The sequence below is a fragment of the Eurosta solidaginis genome, chromosome 5 (genome assembly GCF_040869045.1).
Source record: "Eurosta solidaginis isolate ZX-2024a chromosome 5, ASM4086904v1, whole genome shotgun sequence".
NCBI lineage: Eukaryota > Metazoa > Arthropoda > Insecta > Diptera > Tephritidae > Eurosta > Eurosta solidaginis.
The window spans coordinates 97,180,308-97,199,951 of NC_090323.1; the positions used below are offsets into that span (position 1 = coordinate 97,180,308).

The 19,644-nt window shown below is 34.4% G+C and overlaps 2 protein-coding genes across 2 annotated transcripts; both read left to right on the forward strand.

Moving 5' to 3' along the window:
- The first annotated feature begins 1,293 nt into the window (after positions 1 to 1,293).
- On the forward strand, positions 1,294 to 2,072 carry LOC137252051 (protein transport protein Sec24C-like). The gene is made up of 4 exons (XM_067787213.1): positions 1,294 to 1,372; positions 1,426 to 1,652; positions 1,713 to 1,944; positions 2,004 to 2,072. The coding sequence occupies exons 2-3, from the start codon at positions 1,507 to 1,509 to the stop codon at positions 1,846 to 1,848; spliced, it is 282 nt and encodes a 93-aa protein (XP_067643314.1). The 5' UTR covers positions 1,294 to 1,372; positions 1,426 to 1,506; the 3' UTR covers positions 1,849 to 1,944; positions 2,004 to 2,072.
- A 12,984-nt stretch (positions 2,073 to 15,056) lies between these two features.
- Positions 15,057 to 16,217, forward strand: LOC137254621 (protein transport protein Sec24C-like). Its single transcript, XM_067792428.1, has 6 exons — positions 15,057 to 15,129; positions 15,183 to 15,409; positions 15,470 to 15,597; positions 15,654 to 15,701; positions 15,761 to 16,103; positions 16,156 to 16,217. The coding sequence occupies exons 2-5, from the start codon at positions 15,264 to 15,266 to the stop codon at positions 16,072 to 16,074; spliced, it is 636 nt and encodes a 211-aa protein (XP_067648529.1). The 5' UTR covers positions 15,057 to 15,129; positions 15,183 to 15,263; the 3' UTR covers positions 16,075 to 16,103; positions 16,156 to 16,217.
- Positions 16,218 to 19,644: the final 3,427 nt, after the last annotated feature.

The window sequence follows — 19,644 nt, forward strand, 5'->3', positions numbered from 1 at the left end:
CATCAAACCGCTCTACATTTCTACAAATATTACTTTTTGTCTCAGATATGCCGATATTTAGAATTAAAAAAGTTATGGTAATAGTCTAGTTGAGGGGTCGACTGCTAATACGCTACCAAAAATATCGAGAGAGGTGTCAAACGACGCGTCTTGACATCAGTATTAATAATCCGATGGCGGAAAATAAAAATTTTAACGCGTTCATTGGAACGTGGCGATAGTTGTGTTGACATTTACAAACAAGAAAGTTGGCATATTTTCCTAAACTTTGCTAAATTCCGTAATCATAGTGTACAAGTACAAGTGTGTTGACTTATCTGTCAAGCATTCTGACAGGCACTCGCTGGATTCGGCAGACCGAAAATGACAGCGAATTCAAAATGGATACCATTACCGAATGCGCAGAATGATTGAAAAAGTCGAGACGATTGGTGGACTTCGGAAAAACATAACGGGAAATTCTGGGTTGTCGTCGTTGGTTTGGTTGAAAACGGTAAAAAAGTGTTTTGTGCAAAAACGCAAAACACTGAAACAGGGTTTATGTAGGCGCAAAAGTGTTGCTGTGGTGCACAATTTTTTCACTTTATAGCTTGGTAAGCAGATCACAAGTAATTGCTCAAAAAAATTTTGCCTTTTTTCTTCCATGAAAAATAGTAGTATGGAAGTAATTTTGACGTTTAAAAATCTACGGTGAGTAGTGAAACAAGCAAGAAGAAGAGCACATAAACAAAAGAAATATAAAGAATGTCACTTCCTTTATTGGGGAAAGTATTCGCAAACATATATTTTTGAATAATTTTCTGTCTAATAAATGTGTTTATTTTTCTAGAGTGGTCCTCAAATTGGTCAGCTACACCTTCAACATCAATTGCCGGCTGTGTTACATCTCCATACCAGCAAACAGATGAACAGCAAATGCCACCGCAACTGGGTCCAATGCCACGACAGCCTGGTCTAATGCAGTCAAAATCCGGTCAAATGCCACCTCAACACCCTATGCGCCAGTCATTTGGTGGCCATGAGCAACAAGGTCCTCCAGGTATGCCGCCCGCATCTACTGGACCAGGTGGGGCAATGACACCACATCCAGTTATGCCAATGTATATACCATAACAGCAACCGGGTTATGCAATGCCACGATAACAGCAGCAACAACTTCCCCAGGATGGCTATCTGCCAATGCCACAAAATCCGGGCTATCCACCACAACCTCAACATCCAGGTTATCCTCTACAACAACCAGGTGCACCACGTGGTTACATGGGTCAAATGATGCCACCGACACAACCTGGACAGACGCCAATGCTCAGTCAACCACCCAAGCCGGGTCAACCCCCAATACCCGGACACGTCCGGACGTCCTGGTTATAATGTATGCTAATACAACTAATAATTTACAAATTTTCTGATGGTTATTTTCTTTAGCAACCACCTGCACCTGTTACTGGGAAATATCAACAGCCGCAACAGTATGATCAAGCCCAACGCCGTTTAGATCCCTATCAGATGCCAAATCCGATAAGCGTTATCATTGAAAATCAAAATAGCGCTGGTGGTGCTTTTATTACTAATGAACAGGGTTTATTACCACCATTGGTGACCACAAAATATGTGGTAGAAGATCAAGGTAACTCCTCGCCACGTTACGTTAGGTATCGATAATCGAAATTAATGTTTTGTTTGGCAATTACATTGATCTTTATTCTTTTCAGGTCGTCTTTGTATTGCATACCTGCAACAGCTGATTTATTAAAAACAACAGCTTTGTCCATTACACTTACCGTCTCACCAATGCCACGCACGGTTGAGGGTAAATATGAGCCACCCATTGTAAATTTTGGTGAATAGGGTGCAATTAGATGTAATCTTTGCAAGGCTCATATATACAATTTGTAGATGCTGGTCGTCGTTTCCAAAGTCTTATGTGTAAAATAACAACAGATGGTACAAAAAAAATCTTTAAATTTTGCTTGTGTTCATTGATCCATATTTTTTCTCAACAGTGTCAACTGGATATTTCCAACATTTGGGCCACACCGGACAGCGTGTCGATAAATATGAATGCCCTGAACTTGTATTGGGTACATATGACTTTTTGTTTAAAAAATGTTTGGGTACCGATAGCTTTCAAGGTAAACCTCAACTCATATCCAACATCAATGCCTCGCAATCAATGGTGGACGCTATACGCACTTCATTGGGTCCACGCAGTATGGACAAGCCTATTGTTGATTCCAGTGGTAAGGCCACAATTTCAAATGATGGTGCAAGCAGTATGAAACTATTGCATATTGTGCATCCAGCCGTAAAACTCTAGTCGACATCGCCAAATCTCAAGATGCTGAGGTAAGTTTTTTGTTATATTAGAATGTGTAGAAAAAAATGTTTCTCTTATCAGGTCAGCGATGGCACCACTTCAGTAGTACTTTAAGCAGGTGAAATCTTAAAACAAGTTAAGCCATATACAAAAAAGCCTTCATTAAGCCTATGTGTGAAATTGGCATAACACCGACATATAAAAAATAATTTCATGAAAAGCTTCTTGACATATATATAAAAATTAACACAAAATACATCGAACCGCTCTACATTTCTACAAATATTACTTTTTGTCTCAGATATGCCGATATTTAGAATTAAAAAAGTTATGGTAATAGTCTAGTTGAGGGGTCGACTGCTAATACGCTACCAAAAATATCGAGAGAGGTGTCAAACGACGCGTCTTGACATCAGTATTAATAATCCGATGGCGGGAAATAAAAATTTTAACGCGTTCATAGGAACGTGGGGATAGTTGTGTTGACATTTACAAACAAGAAAGTTGGCATATTTTCCTAAACTTTGCTAAATTCCGTAATCATAGTGTACAAGTACAAGTGTGTTGACTTATCTGTCAAGCATTCTGACAGGCACTCGCTGGATTCGGCAGACCGAAAATGACAGCGAATTCAAAATGGATACCATTACCGAATGCGCCGAATGATTGAAAAAGTCGAGACGATTGGTAGACTTCGGAAAAACATAACGGGAAATTCTGGGTTGTCGTCGTTGGTTTGGTTGAAAACGGTAAAAAAGTGTTTTGTGCAAAAACGCAAAACACTGAAACAGGGTTTATGTAGGCGCAAAAGTGTTGCTGTGGTGCACAATTTTTTCACTTTATTTCGTGGCGGAAAAATTTCACATGGAATTATTCACTCTTGTTCCTGAGGGTTTTTTTCTTGACCTTTCTTGACATGGCTCAATTATATGGTTGGCTGCCGTGCTGGTAAAAAAAATTATTTGTTAAATAATAATTTCACATCACTTTCAGTTATATGTTCAGTAAATAAATCTAGTTTAGCACATTATTTCGCCACAACAACCAATAATTTCAAAGTTGATTTCGCTCCATTTCATTCGCCTAATACCGTTTTCCCACAGAACCTTAATCGAATCACAATTCTGTTTAATGAAATAATTAAGCTTCCCTTTTCATACAGGGCCTTTTGTTTAATTAAGCGAACATCTGTCAACAGCCCCAAAAAAATAATTCGTTTTTACAAAAAATGGTTAAAATTGAAAGCAGCCGTTTCCTTTATGACTATAAATACAATCAAAATAAAATGCAGGCGGAACTACACATAGATATTGCTCCTAAGCAAATATGTGACTAATGTCGAAAAAGCCATATTATATTTTGCAGCAAATGCAGCGAAAATTAAATTTTGAATTTTTTCGTGTTTTTTTATTTTTTTGTAAATTATTGAAAATAATTTTTTTGATTGTCATTTGTTACATTGACAATAAAATTCGAAACTCGTAGCAAAACCGACTGGATTTTGCACTCGATTAGGCATTCAATAAAGCAATAATAACATTATTAAGAATTTTGTATGACAGATTGAGTTCAATTAGGCCTTTAATGTAAAAAACTTCATTAATTACTTCATTAAGCCTATGTGTGAAATTGGCATAGCACCGACATATAAAAGATAATTTCATGAAAAGCTTCTTGACATATATATAAAAATTAACAAAAATTCATCGAACCGCTCTATATTTCTACAAATATTACTTTTTGTCTCAGATATGCCGATATTTAGAATTAAAAAAGTTATGGTAATAGTCTAGTTGAGGGGGTCGACTGATACTAAGCTACCAAAAATATTGAGAGAGGTATCAAACGACGCGTCTTGACATCAGTATTAATAATCCGATGGCGGAAAATAAAAATTTTAACGCGTTCATTGGAACGTGGGGATAGTTGTGTTGACATTTACAAACAAGAAAGTTGGCATATTTTCCTAAACTTTGCTAAATTCCGTAATCATAGTGTACAAGTACAAGTGTGTTGACTTATCTGTCAAGCATTCTGACAGGCACTCGCTGGATTCGGCAGACCGAAAATGACAGCGAATTCAAAATGGATACCATTACCGAATGCGCCGAATGATTGAAAATGTCGGGACGATTGGTGGACTTCGGAAAAACATAACGGGAAATTCTGGGTTGTCGTCGTTGGTTTGGTTGAAAACGGTAAAAAAGTGTTTTGTGCAAAAACGCAAAACACTGAAACAGGGTTTATGTAGGCGCAAAAGTGTTGCTGTGGTGCACAATTTTTTCACTTTATTTCGTGGCGGAATAATTTCACATGGAATTATTCACTCTTGTTCCTGAGGGTTTTTTTTTACTTTTCCTGACATGGCTCAATTATATGGTTGGCTGCCGTGGTGGTAAAAAAAAATTATTTGTTAAATAATAATTTCACATCACTTTCAGTTATATTTACAGTAAATGAATCTAGTTTAGCAGATTATTTCGCCACAACAACCAAGAATTTCAAAGTTGATTTCGCTCCATTTCATTCGCCTAATACCGTTTTCCCACAGAACCTTAATCGAATCACAATTCTGTTTAATGAAATAATTAAGTTTCCCTTTTCATACAGGGCCTTTTGTTTAATTAAGCGAACATCTGTCAACAGCCCCAAAAAAATAATTCGTTTTTACAAAAAATGGTTAAAATTGAAAGCAGCCGTTTCCTTTTTGACTATAAATACAATCAAAATAAAATGCATGCGGAACTACCCATAGATGTTGCTCATAACCAAATATGTTACTAATTTCGAAAAGGCCATATTATATTTTGCAGCAAATGCAGCGAAAATTAAATTTTGAATTTTTTCGTATTTTGCTATTTTTTTGTAAATTATTGAAAATAATTTTTTTGATTGTAATTTGTTACATTGACAATAAAATTCGAAGCTCTTAGCAAAACCGACTGGATTTTGCACTCGATTAGGCATTCAATAAAGCAATAATAACATTATTAAGAATTTTTATTTTGTATGAAAGACTGAGTTCAATTAGGCCTTTAATTAAAAAACTTCATTAATTACTTCATTAAGCCTATGTGTGAAATTGGCATAACACCGACATATAAAAGATAATTTCATGAAAATTAACATAAAATACATCGAACCGCTCTACATTTCTACAAATATTACTTTTTGTCTCAGATATGCCGATATTTAGAATTAAAAAAGTTATGGTAATAGTCTAGTTGAGGGGTCGACTGCTAATACGCTACCAAAAATATCGAGAGAGGTGTCAAACGACGCGTCTTGACATCAGTATTAACAATCCGATGGCGGAAAAAAAAATTTTAACGCGTTCATTGGAACGTGGGGATAGTTGTGTTGACATTTACAAACAAGAAAGTTGGCATATTTTCCTAAACTTTGCTAAATTCCGTAATCATAGTGTACAAGTACAAGTGTGTTGACTTATCTGTCAAGCATTCTGACAGGCACTCGCTGGAGTCGGCAGACAGAAAATGACAGCGAATTCAAAATGGATACCATTACCGAATGCGCCGAATGATTGAAAAAGTCGAGACGATTCGTGGACCTCGGAAAAACATAACGGGAAATTCTGGGTTGTCGTCGTTGGTTTGGTTGAAAACGGTAAAAAAGTGTTTTGTGCAAAAACGCAAAACACTGAAACAGGGTTTATGTAGGCGCAAAAGTGTTGCTGTGGTGCACAATTTTTTCACGTTATTTCGTGGCGGAAAAATTTCACATGGAATTATTCACTCTTGTTCCTGAGGGTTTTTTTTTACTTTTCCAGACATGGCTCAATTATATGGTTGGCTGCCGTGCTGGTAAAAAAAAAAATATTTGTTAAATAATAATTTCACATCACTTTCAGTTATATGTTCAGTAAATGAATCTAGTTTAGCACATTATTTCGCCACAACAACCAAGAATTTCAAAGTTGATTTCGCTCCATTTCATTCGCCTAATACCGTTTTCCCACAGAACCTTAATCGAATCACAATTATGTTTAATGAAATAATTAAGTTTCCCTTTTCATACAGGGCCTTTTGTTTAATTAAGCGAACATCTGTCAACAGCCCCAAAAAAATAATTCGTTTTTACAAAAAATGGTTAAAATTGAAAGCAGCCGTTTCCTTTTTGACCATAAATACAATCAAAATAAAATGCATGCGGAACTACACATAGATGTTGCTCCTAAGCAAATATGTGACTAATTTCGAAAAAGCCATATTATATTTTGCAGCAAATGCAACGAAAATTAAATTTTGAATTTTTTCGTGTTTTTCTATCTTTTTGTAAATTATTGAAAATAATTTTTTTGATTGTCATTTGTTACATTGACAATAAAATTCGAAGCTCTTAGCAAAACCGACTGGATTTGCACTCGATTAGGCATTCAATAAAGCAATAATAACATTATTAAGAATTTTTATTTTGTATGAAAGATTGAGTTCAATTAGGCCTTTAATGTAAAAAACTTCATTAATTACTTCATTAAGCCTATGTGTGAAATTGGCATAACACCGACATATAAAAGATAATTTCATGAAAAGCTTCTTGACATATATATAAAAATTAACAAAAATACATCGAACCGCTCTACATTTCTACAAATATTACTTTTTGTCTCAGATATGCCGATATTTAGAATGAAAAAAGTTATGGTAATAGTCTAGTTGAGGGGTCGACTGCTAATACGCTACCAAAAATATCGAGAGAGGTGTCAAACGACGCGTCTTGACATCAGTATTAATAATCCGATGGCGGAAAATAAAAATTTTAACGCCTTCATTGGAACGTGGGGATAGTTGTGTTGACATTTACAAACAAGAAAGTTGGCACATTTTCCTAAACTTTGCCAAATTCCGTAATCATAGTGTACAAGTACAAGTATGTTGACTTATCTGTCAAGCATTCTGACTGACACTCGCTGGATTCGGCAGACCGAAAATGACAGCGAATTCAAAATGGATACCATTACCGAATGCGCTGAATGATTGAAAAAGTCGAGTCGATTGGTGGACTTCGGAAAAACATAACGGGAAATTCTGGGTTGTCGTCGTTGGTTTGGTTGAAAACGGTAAAAAATTGTTTTGTGCAAAAACGCAAAACACTGAAACAGGGTTTATGTAGGCGCAAAAGTGTTGTGTGGTGCACAATTTTTTCACTTTATTTCGTGGCGGAAAAATTTCACATGGAATTATTCACTCTTGTTCCTGAGGGTTTTTTTTTACTTTTCCAGACATGGCTCAATTATATGGTTGGCTGCCGTGCTGGTAAAAAAAAAATTATTTGTTAAATAATAATTTCACATCACTTTCAGTTATATGTTCAGTAAATGAATCTAGTTTAGCATATTATTTCGCCACAACAACCAAGAATTTCAAAGTTGATTTCGCTCCATTTCATTCGCCTAATACCGTTTTCCCACAGAACCTTAATCGAATCACAATTCTGTTTAATGAAATAATTAAGTTTCCCTTTTCATACAGGGCCTTTTGTTTAATTAAGCGAACATCTGTCAACAGCCCCAAAAAAATAATTCGTTTTTACAAAAAATGGTTAAAATTGAAAGCAGCCGTTTCCTTTTTGACCATAAATACAATCAAAATAAAATGCATGCGGAACTACACATAGATGTTGCTCCTAAGCAAATATGTGACTAATTTCGAAAAGCCATATTATATTTTGCAGCAAATGCAGCGAAAATTAAATTTTGAATTTTTTCGTGTTTTTCTATCTTTTTGTAAATTATTGAAAATAATTTTTTTGATTGTCATTTGTTACATTGACAATAAAATTCGAAGCTCTTAGCAAAACCGACTGGATTTTGTACTCGATTAGGCATTCAATAAAGCAATAATAACATTATTAAGAATTTTTATTTTGTATGAAAGATTGAGTTCAATTAGGCCTTTAATGTAAAAAACTTCATTAATTACTTCATTAAGCCTATGTGTGAAATTGGCATAACACCGACATATAAAAGATAATTTCATGAAAAGCTTCTTGACATATATATAAAAATTAACAAAAATACATCGAACCGCTCTACATTTCTACAAATATTACTTTTTGTCTCAGATATGCCGATATTTAGAATTAAAAAAGTTATGGTAATAGTCTAGTTGAGGGGTCGACTGCTAATACGCTACCAAAAATATCGAGAGAGGTGTCAAACGACGCGTCTTGACATCAGTATTAATAATCCGATGGCGGAAAATAAAAATTTTAACGCCTTCATTGGAACGTGGGGATAGTTGTGTTGACATTTACAAACAAGAAAGTTGGCACATTTTCCTAAACTTTGCTAAATTCCGTAATCATAGTGTACAAGTACAAGTATGTTGACTCATCTGTCAAGCATTCTGACAGACACTCGCTGGATTCGGCAGACCGAAAATGACAGCGAATTCAAAATGGATACCATTACCGAATGCGCTGAATGATTGAAAAAGTCGAGTCGATTGGTGGACTTCGGAAAAACATAACGGGAAATTCTGGGTTGTCGTCGTTGGTTTGGTTGAAAACGGTAAAAAAGTGTTTTGTGCAAAAACGCAAAACACTGAAACAGGGTTTATGTAGGCGCAAAAGTGTTGCTGTGGTGCACAATTTTTTCACTTTATTTCGTGGCGGAAAAATTTCACATGGAATTATACACTCTTGTTCCTGAGGGTTTTTTTTACTTTTCCTGACATGGCTCAATTATATGGTTGGCTGCCGTGCTGGTAAAAAAAAATTATTTGTTAAATAATAATTTCACATCACTTTCAGTTATATGTTCAGTAAATGAATCTAGTTTAGCACATTATTTCGCCACAACAACCAAGAATTTCAAAGTTGATTTCGCTCCATTTCATTCGCCTAATACCGTTTTCCCACAGAACCTTAATCGAATCACAATTCTGTTTAATGAAATAATTAAGTTTCCCTTTTCATACAGGGCCTTTTGTTAAATTAAGCGAACATCTGTCAACAGCCCCAAAAAAATAATTCGTTTTTACAAAAAATGGTTAAAATTGAAAGCAGCCGTTTCCTTTTTGACTATAAATACAATCAAAATAAAATGCATGCGGAACTACACATAGATGTTGCTCCTAAGCAAATATGTGACTAATTTCGAAAAGCCATATTATATTTTGCAGCAAATGCAGCGAAAATTAAATTTTGAATTTTTTCGTGTTTTTCTATTTTTTTGGAAATTATTCAAAATAATTTTTTTGATTGTCATTTGTTACATTGACAATAAAATTCGAAGCTCTTAGCAAAACCGACTGGATTTTGCACTCGATTAGGCATTCAATAAAGCAATAATAACATTATTAAGAATGTTTGTAAATTGTCGAGCTCGAGGCCATACAATATTAAATAACAAACAAATAAAACTGTTTATTTGTATATGTTATATATTGTCGTTTTTTATTTATCGATATTTCGGCTTCAATTAGAAGTCATCTTCAGGACTAGAAATACAAAAATACAAGTATTATAATAAAAAACATAAAAGTACATGTATACATTTGACTTACATCGTTGGATGTACCAGATCGACTAATTTAAAATTTGATATGACAAAAACGAGAATAAACATAAAAATTAAACAAATAAAGAACCGTAATTATAAACAAAATTCTTAACTAACAACAATATAGCATAAAAAGTTAAACTGTGAGCGACACCCATAGCATAAGTATGTATTAAATTCCCACCAGGTAAATGTTGTTGTATAACACTCTCAGCATTAATTTTTGCAATTTTGCTTTACCAATTGTCGGTATGCGTGAGCGCATTGGTCTGTGTCTGACTTAAAATTCATTATTTTATCGTTGGGTGTGCCGATGATGTGAAGCATCTCCAAAATATAGCGTTTCGTATAATGTTTTTCTTGTTGTAGAATTTCTACCTCATCGAAATCCGGAGAGTGTCCAGTTGTTTTGCAATGCTGAGTGAGGGCCGTTTTGTTATCATTAGTGTGGTTCCTATTTTTTATGTTTGATTTGTGAGCGGAAATCCTTGTCTTTAGTTTGGATTTAGTTGTCCCCACATATACCTTATTGCATACGTGGGACCCGTCGCCGTTGCATTTAATTTTATATATAACGTCAGATTTCTCATATTTTCCGATTTTGCTTTTTGTATTTGTAAATATTTTTTGTAAAGTGTTGTTATATGTGAAGGCAATTTGAAATTTTTCCCTGTCGTACAAATTCGAATGCTTTATCCTATTCGACAAACCTGGTACAAAAGTGGTGGATTTATATATTTTATCTGGTTTGGCTTTCTTGTCTCTAGTCGTCTTGAAATGGCTATGTATGAATTGTTTTATAAGTTGAGCAGGAAATTCATTATTACCAAGAACTTTTTGAATTATTTCAATATTTTTCTTATGGTACATCGCGTCACTAATTGTGAGAACACGTCTTACGAAATTTTTGGCCGTATTTACAATTGCAGACTTGTCGTGTTTCGAATAAAAGTTTAATAATCTACCGGAGGCAGTAGGCTTTCTATACCAATCGAACGTGAGGTGGTTGTTGTTTTTTATTACCAGAGTGTCCAGAAATGGCAATTCTCCATCTTTCTCAACTTCTAACGTAAATTTTATGGATCTGTTGTATTCATTTAAGTTAGCCAGCATTTTCTCAATATGGTCCGTTCTTGCAATGGCAAACAGATCGTCTACATATTTAGTTAGGAGGCGTGGTTTATATGGTGTATCTTCCTCAAATTTAGTTAGCAGTTCTTTCATCACAATATCTGCTATGACTGGAGATGCCGGTGACCCCATAGGCATTCCTGCACGTTGTTCATAAATCTTATTGTTGTAGTTGAAGTACCTGTTTTGTTTAATACAAAATCGTACTACCTCAAGGAAGAGATCTTTGGTTAGATTTGTATGCTTTTTAATTTGGTTCCATTTGGACGAAATGATTTCCAAAGCATGGTCTACTGGAATGCTAGGGAATAATGAGACAACATCGAACGAAACTAGGCTCTCATCATCAAAGACATATGTATCCTTAATTTTATTTTTAAACTCAACGGAATCTTTTACATTGAATTTTGATTCTTTGGTTACATTCATCAAAATATTTACAACGAATTTACATAGGTTGTACGAAGGCGAATTGATGGAAGAACATATAGGCCTCAATGGGATACCTTCTTTATGAATCTTCGGTAGACCATACAGTCTTGGTGCATTAGCGGTCTTACTCAAGAGTCGGTATTTTTCTTTCAAGTCTATCATATTGTTTTCAAAGAGCTTTTCCACGATCACATTGTTTCTGTCTTGGAGCTTGGTAGTTGGATCTCGTTTTAATACTCGATATGTGGAAATGTCATTGACGATGCGTTGTAATTTTGTTTCGTAATCGTCCCTTTGCATTAAAACTGTCGCACTTCCTTTGTCCGCGTTTAGAACTAACAATTCTTTATTATTTCTAAGAAATATTTTTGTCGACTGTAGGGTATCTAGAACAAACCTGTCCCTCGCGCTAATGTCTGCTTTGTTTTGGTGATCTCGTATAATTGTTGTAAAATTATTTCTCTCTATTTCTTGCTGTTCTTTGTCTTTGATTGTATGTATGCAATCTTCGCCATCTGCTATAATTTGAAAAAGGGGGAGGCTATTCTTTGTTGTTGGTAAAGAGTATTTTGGGCCTAGTGAGAAAATCCACTGAACGTCTGGTGGTATGGTAGTACTTGTTGTATTATGAAACCACTGCGGTACGTTTTTTATGTTAAGTAATTGTTTTTGTTTTTCCTTAAGCCTCTCATATTTGCTCGTTTGTGTTTTCTTTATTTTTGCGGTAATATTTTGAGCTAACACTTTTTCGCTCTCGAAAAACATGTTGGAATCATCCTCACTAAGTTTTTGTTGTAATTTATAATTTAATGTATTTACCTCTTTTATTTTTTGTTGTTGTAGTTCATGTTTTATTTGTATTATGAGATTCAGGAGCTTCTTATGCACATTTTCTAAATACCTCGATGTTGAGTTGGTGATTTTCTTTGATATTCTATTTTTGCCGATGTTGCAGTTGACAATATAAGAAATACTCTTAGTAGCGTTGCTGATAAAACTTGGTATAATTCCACTCTTTCTACATCTCCCAAGGAATTTAATCGACTCAGTAAGCCTGCTTAGTTGTTGTGCGCTGCGCTGATAGCGTTTTGTACATTTGATAGTTTTATTATTATACTTATCTTTTAAATTTCTGTAGATGTTGTATGTATTTTTGTTATTGCGGCGTGCTCTCCGTTCCATAATTAATTTTTTTGTTGGTTTTTTGGCCTTTAGTTTTTAAAAATGTTTGTAAATTGTCGAGCTCGAGGCCATACAATATTAAATAACAAACAAATAAAACTGTTTATATGTATATGTTATATATTGTCGTTTTTTATTTATCGATATTTCGACTTCAATTAGAAGTCATCTTCAGGACTAGAAATACAAAAATAAAAGTATTATAATAAAAAACATAAAAGTACATGTATACATTTGACTTACATCGTTGGATGTACCAGATCGACTAATTTAAAATTTGATATGACAAAAACGAGAATAAACATAAAAAGTAAACAAATAAAGAACCGTAATTATAAACAAAATTCTTAACTAACAACAATATAGCATAAAAAGTTAAACTGTGAGCGACACCCATAGCATAAGTATGTATTAAATTCCCACCAGGTAAATGTTGTTGTATAACACTCTCAGCATTAATTTTTGCAATTTTGCTTTACCAATTGTCGGTATGCGTGAGCGCATTGGTCTGTGTCTGACTTAAAATTCATTCTTTTATCGTTGGGTGTGCCGATGATGTGAAGCATCTCCAAAATATAGCGTTTCGTATAATGTTTTTCTTGTTGTAGAATTTCTACCTCATCGAAATCCGGAGAGTGTCCAGTTGTTGTTTTGTTTTAACAATTTTGTTTATAATTACGGTTCTTTATTTGTTTACTTTTTATGTTTATTCTCGTTTTTGTCATATCAAATTTTAAATTAGTCGATCTGGTACATCCAACGATGTAAGTCAAATGTATACATGTACTTTTATGTTTTTTATTATAATACTTGTATTTTTGTATTTCTAGTCCTGAAGATGACTTCTAATTGAAGTCGAAATATCGATAAATAAAAAACGACAATATATAACATATACAAATAAACAGTTTTATTTGTTTGTTATTTAATATTGTATGGCCTCGAGCTCGACAATTTACAAACATTTTTAAAAACTAAAGGCCAAAAAACCAACAAAAAAATTCATTATTAAGAAATTTTATTTTGTATGAAAGATTGAGTTCAATTAGGCCTTTAATGTAAAAAACTTCATTAATTACTTCATTAAGCCTATGTGTGAAATTGGCATAACACCGACATATAAAAGATAATTTCATGAAAAGCTTCTTGACATAAAAATTAACATAAAATACATCGAACCGCTCTACATTTCTACAAATATTACTTTTTGTCTCAGATATGCCGATATTTAGAATTAAAAAAGTTATGGGAATAGTCTAGTTGAGGGGTCGACTGCTAATACGCTACCAAAAATATCGAGAGAGGTATCAAACGACGCGTCTTGACATCAGTATTAATAATCCGATGGCGGAAAATAAAAATTTTAACGCGATCATTGGAACGTGGGGATAGTTGTGTTGACATTTACAAACAAGAAAGTTGGCATATTTTCCTAAACTTTGCTAAATTCCGTAATCATAGTGTACAAGTACAAGTGTGTTGACTTATCTGTCAAGCATTCTGACAGGCACTCGCTGGATTCGTCAGACCGAAAATGACAGCGAATTCAAAATGGATACCATTACCGAATGCGCCGAATGATTGAAAAAGTCGGGACGATTGGTGGACTTCGGAAAAACATAACGGGAAATTCTGGGTTGTCGTCGTTGGTTTGGTTGAAAACGGTAAAAAAGTGTTTTGTGCAAAAACGCAAAATACTGAAACAGGGTTTATGTAGGCGCAAAAGTGTTGCTGTGGTGCACAATTTTTTCACTTTATAGCTTGGTAAGCAGATCACAAGTAATTGCTCAAAAAAATTTTGCCTTTTTTCTTCCATGAAAAATAGTAGTATGGAAGTAATTTTGACGTTTAAAAATCTACGGTGAGTAGTGAAACAAGCAAGAAGAAGAGCACATAAACAAAAGAAATATAAAGAATGTCACTTCCTTTATTGGGGAAAGTATTCGCAAACATATATTTTTGAATAATTTTCTGCTAATAAATGTGTTTATTTTTCTAGAGTGGTCCTCAAATTGGTCAGCTACACCTTCAACATCAATTGCCGGCTGTGTTACATCTCCATACCAGCAAACAGATGAACAGCGAATGCCACCGCAACTGGGTCCAATGCCACGACAGCCTGGTCTAATGCAGTCAAAATCCGGTCAAATGCCACCTCAACACCCTATGCGCCAGTCATTTGGTGGCCATGAGCAACAAGGTCCTCCAGGTATGCCGCCCGCATCTACTGGACCAGGTGGGGCAATGACACCACATCCAGTTATGCCAATGTATATACCATAACAGCAACCGGGTTATGCAATGCCACGATAACAGCAGCAACAACTTCCCCAGGATGGCTATCTGCCAATGCCACAAAATCCGGGCTATCCGCCACAACCTCAACATCCAGGTTATCCTCTACAACAACCAGGTGCACCACGTGGTTACATGGGTCAAATGATGCCACCGACACAACCTGGACAGACGCCAATGCTCAGTCAACCACCCAAGCCGGGTCAACCCCCAATACCCGGACACGTCCGGACGTCCTGGTTATAATGTATGCTAATACAACTAATAATTTACAAATTTTCTGATGGTTATTTTCTTTAGCAACCACCTGCACCTGTTACTGGGAAATATCAACAGCCGCAACAGTATGATCAAGCCCAACGCCGTTTAGATCCCTATCAGATGCCAAATCCGATAAGCGTTATCATTGAAAATCAAAATAGCGCTGGTGGTGCTTTTATTACTAATGAACAGGGTTTATTACCACCATTGGTGACCACAAAATATGTGGTAGAAGATCAAGGTAACTCCTCGCCACGTTACGTTAGGTATCGATAATCGAAATTAATGTTTTGTTTGGCAATTACATTGATCTTTCTTCTTTGCAGGCCGTCTTTGTATTGCATACCTGCAACAGCTGATTTATTAAAAACAACAGCTTTGTCCATTACACTTACCGTCTCACCAATGCCACGCACGGTTGAGGGTGAATATGAGCCACCCATTGTAAATTTTGGTGAATAGGGTGCAATTAGATGTAATCTTTGCAAGGCTCATATATACAATTTGTAGATGCTGGTCGTCGTTTCCAAAGTCTTATGTGTAAAATAACAACAGATGGTACAAAAAAAATCTTTAAATTTTGCTTGTGTTCATTGATCCATATTTTTTCTCAACAGTGTCAACTGGATATTTCCAACATTTGGGCCACACCGGACAGCGTGTCGATAAATATGAATGCCCTGAACTTGTATTGGGTACATATGACTTTTTGTGTAAAAAATGTTTGGGTACCGATAGCTTTCAAGGTAAACCTCAACTCATATCCAACATCAATGCCTCGCAATCAATGGTGGACGCTATACGCACTTCATTGGGTCCACGCAGTATGGACAAGCCTATTGTTGATTCCAGTGGTAAGGCCACAATTTCAAATGATGGTGCAAGCAGTATGAAACTATTGCATATTGTGCATCCAGCCGTAAAACTCTAGTCGACATCGCCAAATCTCAAGATGCTGAGGTAAGTTTTTTGTTATATTAGAATGTGTAGAAAAAAATGTTTCTCTTATCAGGTCAGCGATGGCACCACTTCAGTAGTACTTTAAGCAGGTGAAATCTTAAAACAAGTTAAGCCATATACAAAAAATTCTGGAAATTCAGATAAATTTTTTAGTCGTTCTAGCATTTACACCATTATTCTGAAATTGATTGGGGTACAAAACTGCGTACTCAAAAATTTGCTAGACCCTCTGCCAAAAAAGGTGCACATTTTGATGTCCGTTTTTCAAAGTTTGATTAATTCTTTGTAACTTTTGCAACTTTTGTTTAGGTGGCTTCTATTATAGATTTAGCTATATTTTGCAAATTAGAGTGCCTTTCTATTATGCAAATTATACAGCCTTCCTGTTATGCATTTTAATCGAGATTTTGACACAATATACTAGAATATTTAATGGTTCATCTAATGGCCTGATTAGATCAAAATTTAACAAATGGCACACTCACGCTTCTGGCAAGCAAGTGACGATATATACAGTGTGCGCCAAAACTAGAGCACCGAAAAGTCTCTGTTGCTTTTGGTTAAATAAAATCTTAAGTGCAAGTTCCTAATTCAATGAGGCGTATATTTTTAATTAGTTGCAACTTTTTTGACAGATAGCGCATTGGAAGTTTTGTCAAATAGCTACAACTAACTTTAAGTACCCACCTAATTCTGACTATGAATATACCCCAATATTTTGCTTTTATTTATGAAGACCACATCGACGACTGAGTGGAATATCACTGTATTTCAAAACATTTTTCGAAAATTCCTTTCTCAGAAATTGGTACACGAACGCCTTAAATTAGAACTTGTTTCAAAAATGCCGTATTTCAAAACTTGGTTCAAGAACGTCCTATCTCAGAATGAGTTTCAAAAACGTCCTATCTCAGCTGGAAATGTATTTAGTTTTCGTTCAAATATAACATTTTGTAAACTCATTCTAAGATACGGCGTTTTGGAACTAAGTTATAAAATAGGGCGTTTTTGGAAAAAATTCTAAGTTAAGGCGTTCTTGAAACAATTTCTGAGAACGGGCATTTTTTTTTAAATGTTTTGAAACAGGGTGATCTACCACTCAGCCTTCGATATACTAAACAGTTATATATTAATAAAAGATACTTAGTTCTAGGAAACTTATAATTTGACTTTTGTTAAGCTATGTAGATTTTCTGAAAGGAATTTCGGTGCTTTATTTATGTCGCACACTATATATCATACATTTCACCAACAGACTTCAATATTTACTCTTTAAGAGCTCATTAATAATACAATACAATAAATAATAATAAAGGCATGCTTTCAATAAGCGCCTATAAACTTCCCCTCTTATCCATAAAAAAATAAAATAGGTTTATTAAGCTCTTATAATTGGAAATTTGTATGGAAATGCCATTTTAAAATGCTTTATAAACCTTCAATATTTTGTATTAATAATGGGATTAAATAAATATACCCCCTTATTCATAAAAAATATTGAGGGTTCATAAAGATTTTTAAAATGATATTTCCATACAAATTTCCAATTACAAGAGCTTAATAAACCTATTTCATTTTTTATGAATAAGGGAGGTTATTTATAACAAACATAAAATAACATTCCTTTTTATCTAATAATATATTGGGTAATATGAACAAAAGAGTTTACTAATAGACTTCAATATTTGGACGCTTTAGGAGCTTATTAAATGTATACTTTCAATAAGGGCCAATACCGCGCCGTCGAAATTATAGTTCCTCATGTTCGTACGAACCAAAAATTTAATGTTGTTACAAAAAAAAAAATTTAAAACTTAGAAGGAATCATTCGCAAATCTACACCTTTTCCATTTTGAATTCAGAAAACGTAAATTGAATTTCAGAATAGGTAATTGGATTTCAGAATTTGTCATTTGGATTTAAGAAGTGATTTGGATTTCAGAGAACTATAATTGGATTTCAGAATAGGCAATTGGAATTGAGAATGTGTGAAGTGGATTTCAAAAATAGACAATTCAATTTCAGAAGGCATCAATTGGATTTCAGATATCATACAATTTATTGCGCAAAGTTGGAAAATAATTTGTAAGTTGAAGGCATTTCATAAATTCATTTAAATGTAAAACAATTCGAAAGGTATTTTCTGAAATCCAATTCACACATTTTGAATTCCAATTACCTATTCTGAAATCAAATTAACATATTCTGATATCCAGATAACTATTCTTAATCCAAATGACAAATTCTGAAATTCAATTAACTATTCTGAAAGGTGTAGTTGAGCGATGAATTATGTACCTTTTAATTTGGCAATGAGTGTATGTCGTAGACCAATTTTTTGTTCGTACCAACATAAGGAATTATAATTTCGGTGGCGCGGTATAGCGTGCTTACTTAAATATAATTTATAACAATTTTTCATGAGGACGATATGTGATATGTGATCACAGGTGGTGCACTGACGTACAGACCAATTTATTCTGTGGTCTGGCTGAATTTGTGTTCCTCGACTTTCTGTAGAAGGATACTGTTTATGTGAAGACACATGTCATCTCCGACAGAACGTGGCAGCTTATTTAGCAGCCAGTCAAAAGTCGATAATGCCTGAGCGTATGGGGATTTCTTACGATCCTCCAAAAACTCCTCTTGCTTTTTTAAAATTCTATTGAAGCGCCCCCACTTCTCATCTGGACTTTGAGATACGTAGACGGTTTCGAACGCTTTGAATTCTGTAAATACAAAATGGTAGGTCTGTTTATATATTTTATTTATTTATTATTTATATTTATAGAACGTCATGCTGTTGCGCATATTGCCAAACATCAACGCAGAATGTGATGCTGTGGCAAATGCGCAATTCTGCCGTCGATATTACCACCTGCACCCATACTCACATAGTCGTATTGGGAATCGTTGTCAGTAATTTGCGTGCTGTTCACGTCCTCTGAGGGATCTAAGGGATATTGGCTTGATTCCTCACTGAAATTCGATGAAGATGTAAATGTCCTGCAAGAGAGTACATGTACAATGTTAACATTTTTTGAAGTATACACACAGAATTCAGGACAATGGATCAAACTTCGAAAAAATTTTTATCAAAATTTGAATTTTTTAATCCGAATTTCAAAAAATTTTTTGAATATGCAGTTTTGGAATGTGCAAGTTAGAAGTTTCTCAGAAGTTTTCCCGAATTTTTAGAACTTTTTAGAACTTTTTTTATCGAAAGTGTTGGTTATTTTCATCCAGGCCTGCATAATAACGTTATTTTCATAAACAAAATAAAAATATTTCGTTTTTTATTTGATATTCAAAAGTTTAATTTCGTTGATATCAAAGTAAAAAAAAATTGATTTTTAGAGTTTGAGTATGTTTTTCCATACAAAAATTGCTCAAAAATTACTCAAACATTCTAATTTTGTGATTTTGTTTCTGATGCCAACGAAACGAATTAAAAAATTTTTTTTTTGATTTCGTTGTCGAAAAAAAATATTTGTTTATTTCGTTGTGCAGCCTTGGTCTCTTCCATACAACTCGTGCACAA

Coding starts and splice junctions, on each gene's coding strand:
- LOC137252051 (XM_067787213.1), top strand. CDS start 1,507: ATGCCAAATCCGATAAGCGTTATCATTGAAAATCAAAATAGCGCTGGT. Junction 1,653..1,712: donor TCCTCGCCACGTTACGTTAG/GTATCGATAATC, acceptor TATTCTTTTCAG/GTCGTCTTTGTATTGCATAC.
- LOC137254621 (XM_067792428.1), top strand. CDS start 15,264: ATGCCAAATCCGATAAGCGTTATCATTGAAAATCAAAATAGCGCTGGT. Junction 15,410..15,469: donor TCCTCGCCACGTTACGTTAG/GTATCGATAATC, acceptor TCTTCTTTGCAG/GCCGTCTTTGTATTGCATAC. Junction 15,598..15,653: donor GCCACCCATTGTAAATTTTG/GTGAATAGGGTG, acceptor TACAATTTGTAG/ATGCTGGTCGTCGTTTCCAA.